This window comes from Salminus brasiliensis, chromosome 1, assembly GCF_030463535.1.
Source record: "Salminus brasiliensis chromosome 1, fSalBra1.hap2, whole genome shotgun sequence".
Classification (NCBI taxonomy): domain Eukaryota; kingdom Metazoa; phylum Chordata; class Actinopteri; order Characiformes; family Bryconidae; genus Salminus; species Salminus brasiliensis.
In genome coordinates this window covers 28,029,761-28,035,760 of record NC_132878.1, presented here as the reverse complement: position 1 = coordinate 28,035,760, position 6,000 = coordinate 28,029,761, and the positions used below count along the sequence as shown (strand labels likewise).

Below are 6,000 nucleotides of genomic sequence, written 5' to 3'. Positions count from 1 at the left end.
AAACGGCAATAAAGTCTCACAGACACAGATTCCCACAAACACTACAACAATGTATAAAATGTCTTCTCAGAAAAGGGAGGTGTGAAGCGTGTACTGATTTCACTCTCTAAGGAACATTGGGCAGGTATTGCAAACCCTGCAGCACAATCAAGCATTATGCCATTAGCTTGAAAAGTTAGCCAGAAATGAACCTGTTAGCTCGAGTAAGCCTGTCTTAACCTAAGTTAACCTGTTAGCCAGGCCAGAGTTCAACATGTTGGCTAGTGTTAGCCCATTCATACAGCCTTAGTAAGGTAGTATGCTAGGCTAAAGTGGACTTCAAGCTCAAAATATTTGCATGGTTTAGTCAGGCACATATATTTACCTATGCTTTTGAGCTCCCTCCCACACTGTGAAAACTGCAACCAGAAACTGTGGGAAGTAAAGTCAGGACTGGGTTGTATGATGTGACTGTTGTATCCAGGGGCAGTGTATGAAGGCAACTCCATATTAATGTCCATGGTTTTAAAACGTGATGTCCAACTAAGAGTAATGGTCTTAGTTGAATATTTCAATATATAAAATAATTCTTAAAGCAATACCATAGTAGAACCATTTCTGGTTTCATAAAGAACCAATTTTGTTATAGATGTGTTTTGTAATAGAGATGGGTGAACCTTTTTTAAATTACTTCACCATTATTTGAAAATCAGGAAAATAGTGACAATACAGACAAATGCACTTGTATCCAAGCTTTTAACTGGAGCTAAATGTCAGATCTGAGCATATGTGTGGGAGCTAGGAGGAGTTTCTAATGACCTTTTCCCAAATGCATAAAAACATTTATTTTCTATTCAAAACGTTTAAGGTGTTTTCAAGATACATATTTATGCAAATGTATTTAATTTACAGGTACTTGTACTTACAAGCATGAATTTATAAGTCAAATTAAGATATCGCTTTCCACACTCGCTTGGAAAAAGAATATGCAAAAGTAATTTGCTGCATCCTAATTCTGTCTGAACGGCTGCTGCCAAAACCTCCTGAATTTTTATTATATTACCTCCTCAGAGCGGCATGGCAGGACGGGAAAGCATTTTAACTCGACTCTGAACTCAGTGCTTTAACATAGCACTGAATACAACATAGGAGGTGACTGATTTGTGCAATAGGTTTTGGTCAAACGAATGCACAACAATGCATGATAAGATGATAAGATGATAAGATGACAAGAATCAACATAAAGGTCAATGCTGCTTTCAATAAGAGTTAGCTTACATTTTTTACACAAAAAGAGCCATGTGTTTGGGAGCACATGGCAAAACAAAACAAAGGCAGACATGACATTAGGGGCAGGCATGACTAATATTGGATGCTTTATTTAATATTTGAACACTGCAAAGAGCAAGAAGTGAAAACAATGACAAGTGATATTTTGTTATTATATTTTTCAAATATGTTTTGGCAACATACCTGCCTTTAGATCCCGACTTTGAATATATATTAAATTCTGGATATGAACTGTATTAAACCTTTATGCTTAATATAAATTATATATAATATAAATTGGATATTAATGTTATTAGATATTTATTCTGGATATTAATGTTATTAGAGCTTCATTCTGGATATTAATGTTATTAGAACTTCGTTCTGGATATTAATGTTATTAGATATTTATTCTGGATATTAATGTTATTAGAGCTTCATTCTGGATATTAATGTTATTAGAACTTCGTTCTGGATATTAATGTTATTAGAACTTCATTCTGGATATTAATGTTATTAGAGCTTCATTCTGGATATTAATGTTATTAGAACTTCGTTCTGGATATTAATGTTATTAGAACTTCATTCTGGATATTAATGATATTAGAGCTTCATTCTGGATATTAATGATATTAGAACTTCATTCTGGATATTAATGTGATTAGAACCTCATTCTGGATATTAATGATATTAGAGCTTCATTCTGGATCTTAATGTGATTAGAACTTCATTCTGGATATTAATGTTTTTAGCCGGCTCTGTTCATCATTCTGGACTAACATTTCTACATTGTTATTATTATTAATTATTAATCATTATTATTAATATTATTATTATTATTCGTTTGGTTTCCTACTGTAGGCCCTTTAACCTGTGCTACACTTTATTTTACTGTTTGAATCTGGAATAATGAAATGGTGTTTTGTGCAGGAGCATGGAGGAGGTGGAGATTCCAAACATCAGCATTCGAATGTTCCGTTCCCTCAGCAATCTCTCCCACATGTGAGTAATCTGGTAGTTTTCTCAGTTTATCTAATCATTGGTATATTAACGTTAACCTAACATCATATTAATCATGATTTATCATATCATTTAAAATACTCAATTTCTGCTCTTTTAATTGAGTTAGATTTGGATACAGTGGCAGCATAAATCTCAGATTTAAACTTCCCAACACCAACCTTACCAATGAAGTGACAATATTTCCTGACACTGTGCATAATTTGAAAAACAGGCCACATTAAAATGCCGTAGGATTTGGAATTTGGATTTGCAGCTCTGTCTGTATCTGCAACTGGAGTTTGATCGTTATCTGTAATTAGAGATAATGAGATTCCACTAGTGGCTCATCAAATCTAGCCATTTTACATTTCACAATTTTTCATTTTTGGGCAAGAACTGAGAATATTAGCATTGCCAGCCAGTCTGTCTGATATGTTGCTAAGTGCTTGTGAGTTTGCAGACCCGAAAACTTTTAGTTGGTTTAGATGGTTCTCACATTGTAAATTGAGCTATTTTGAGTCCGACTTCTTCGCTGCTCATAAAGTTTCCTTTCAGTGAGAGTGACAAATATTTCCGCTCAACAGCCTCGCGGCTTCAGCTATGAAAAAAAAAACTAAATGCAACTTCTTTAAGGTGTGCTTTCCCAGGGGAATTGGAGAAATGTTGTGCATCTGTAAATTGGAAACAGTTTCATTTTAATTTCAGTTTAATTTCACATGCAGCCACACATCTCCCAGAGAGTTATCAGCAAAAGGCATAAACAGGCCGCAATGTTTGCCAGGCCAAGGGAAACATTAAGGCCGAGCTGTTTGGCCAGGCTTCAACTATTGCCCCAGAAAAGCGTACATGGTGTCAAAACAGTACAATGTGTTTGGATGCAGTTCAGACAGTAAGTGATTGTTTTAGTATAAAAGCTGAGCCCACAGTGAGCACATTACTGATCAGCTGTCTACAGGCGATCGCGCTAGATTTACTCGCTCTAAACGCAACGTCCATCTCTACCGCCTCTCTCTTTTTCTCTCCATCTGTCTCCCTCCTCTCTGTCAGATTTAATAGCAGTAGGACTGATAAGTTCACCTGCAGGGGGAAAAAATGAAGTGAAACCAAAAAGAAAAGGTCATCAGTCTTCAGAGAGATTTTTAAATGAAAACCTGCCACCTACGCAAGGACAGAACAACTCTCCTCCATTATCTGAGACAATAACGTTTCTCGACATTTCTGCTGGAAGAAAGCTTCAGACAGAGAAAAGGCAGATCATTGCTGTATCGGCGGCAAAAGCTCAAACTCAATTCGACCCTCTTTTAGATCTTTTTGCATTCTTATCATTCCTGTACCATACTGTTCTGCACCTGGATTTAGCCATTTACAGCCATTTATTGTTATGGACATGAATTAGTCATTTACTGCTAATGTTTTCTCACTTTTGCTGAATATATTGAGCATTTAAAGTTTTAGTATATCAGAGTCAGGAAATAGGAATTCCCCCCTTGGCAGAAACCACAGCTTGCAAACCCTTTTTTTAAGTGAAACGTCTTTCAGTTCTTTTTATTCCTCCCTCTTTGTAGCAGGCCTCTGGTTCTGAGGGTTTGTTTTTAGTTTTATCAACAGATTTTCAATGATTGTGAGAGCCATTCCAACTGTGTTCACTTCATGTAGTCAGCGGTGCTTGTGAGGTATATTTTGGATCATTATTGTTTTGTAGAAGCCATCCTCTTTTCACCTTTAACAGATGATTTAACATTTCCATCAGGATTTTTACTCAAGATGTGTTGATAATCTAGTCTTTTGTTATGCCAGTGCCACTGGCAATGCAACTCCAAAACATGACTAATCCACCCCCATGCTTCACAGTTGACAAGTTGTTTTAAAACAGGGCAGGAGTATTGTTTTGCCTTCATCAGTCCATAACACTTGTTTCCAATGCTCATCTGACTTTGGTGAGAATTTCTAAACTTTGGAAATTCAGCAAAAATTTACAATTACAATTACAATCAATGACATGCCACTCCTGATTTGCTAATCAACATCTGGGACTTTGTTTAATGTTTAATTTTTTCATGCTCAGACTTACAGTGTGTAATTTCAATATATGTAAACGTTTTTAACATTATTTTATCCTCTGTAATTCATTATATATATATATATATATATATATATATATATATATATATATATATATATATATATATCATAGTTAGGATCTCATGGCTGAGGGATTTCAAGTAAGTCTAAGTCATACGTTGATGCCTATATGTTAATGTACATTAACACTGTAGTTGCTTGCTTTGAGAGGAATGGGCCTACAACTTACAAAAATATGGTCACCCCAGCATTTGGATCAAATGTGATAAAAAAAAGGATGATGATTAGCACTCTCAACCAGGTGTGTCCAAACATTTGACTGGCACTGTACATAGTTTTTTGTGTTTTTACTTTTCTCCAGGAAATCAGCTGAACTATGTTTACATATTTAAAAAAAAATATTATCATTTTTTAATATGTCAAATTCAGTAAATAAGCACTGATAAAATATTCCAAATTCCTTTCAGTTATTTTAAGCGTTTTGAGTACTGCGGCTACTCCCCAAATGTACGGAGCTGCAAGCCCAACACTGATGGCATCTCCTCCTTCGAGAACTTGCTGGCCAACATCATTCTGCGGGTGTTTGTCTGGGTCGTGGCATTCATCATCTGCTTCGGTAACGTCTTTGTGATCTGCCTGCGCTCCTGCATTGCCTCTGAGAACCAGCATCACACAATGGCCATCAAATCACTCTGCTGTGAGTATTATTCAGTATAGTGGAAGTACTGATTTACAGTTCCTTTTCCCTTCTGCAGTATGCACAAAATTGCACAACCCAACACATTTGTTTACTTTTAGTTTGAAATGAATATGCCACCCAGAAGGTCCAAGCATCTGACATTCAGAGAAATGTGTGAGAACAAAGATAACTTCCATCCATCGTAAAAAAAAAAAGGGGAACAGTTATTATATCCAAATATAATGAGTCCAAGTGATTGACATAAACTGCACGTTTGCTCTGAGTTGACTTGAATTCCTTTAAACCCTGATAGAAATGCAAAATGATCTCTCCTCAATCTGTGTTTAATCTAATCGAGCCTTGTTCAAATCCGTTTTGTATTAACGCTCTCAAGAAAGTCAGGTTCTTCACACCTACAGCTGTTCGCCATAATGTTCAATCAAAACAGATTAGAATAAGCCCCTCTAATCTGCTCTCAGCCCAGTCATGGCTTTCCTAATCTGAACATCCTGTGGTGTTAGGAGGATGGCAGCTCAAAATGAAACAGCTAACTGACCCAGCTTGTCTAAGGAAATGTGTACATAAAATTCTCCATTGCTACATTTAGAAGAAAGGTGGTGTCTGGTGGTAAAGAAATAAGTACAGGAGATGAGTTCAGAATTGACTCACAATTGAGAGTCGACTCATCAGACCCAATGTTAGGTTAACCAAAGAAAAACTAAAATGCAATTAGATTAACTTAATCTATGCCTAAACCTAATCCTAACCTACACCTTAATCTACACCTAAACCTAATATTAACCTGTATTATTTTTTCAATTCTTCTTCAAGTACAAGACAGGCTGTGTGAGTGTTGTGTGTGTTTTGCTCAACAGTGCTTCCAGTGGACGGGCAAAAAAAAACTACTATTATGTTAAACTTAGACTTTGGTGACCATTAACCATTGAAAACTGAGCTGAAGCCAAGACAATAATATTGATTTAACCTAA

General features: G+C 36.0%; 1 protein-coding gene across 1 annotated transcript in view; it reads left to right on the top strand.

Moving 5' to 3' along the window:
* rxfp2l (relaxin family peptide receptor 2, like) overlaps nucleotides 1–6,000 on the top strand; it is an 81,173-nt gene that overhangs the window by 54,612 nt on the left and 20,561 nt on the right. Inside the window, exons 14-15 of the mRNA XM_072694429.1 lie at nucleotides 2,179–2,250; nucleotides 4,800–5,029. Coding sequence (XP_072550530.1) covers nucleotides 2,179–2,250; nucleotides 4,800–5,029 — 302 coding nt within the window. The remainder of the gene's footprint in view (nucleotides 1–2,178; nucleotides 2,251–4,799; nucleotides 5,030–6,000) is intronic.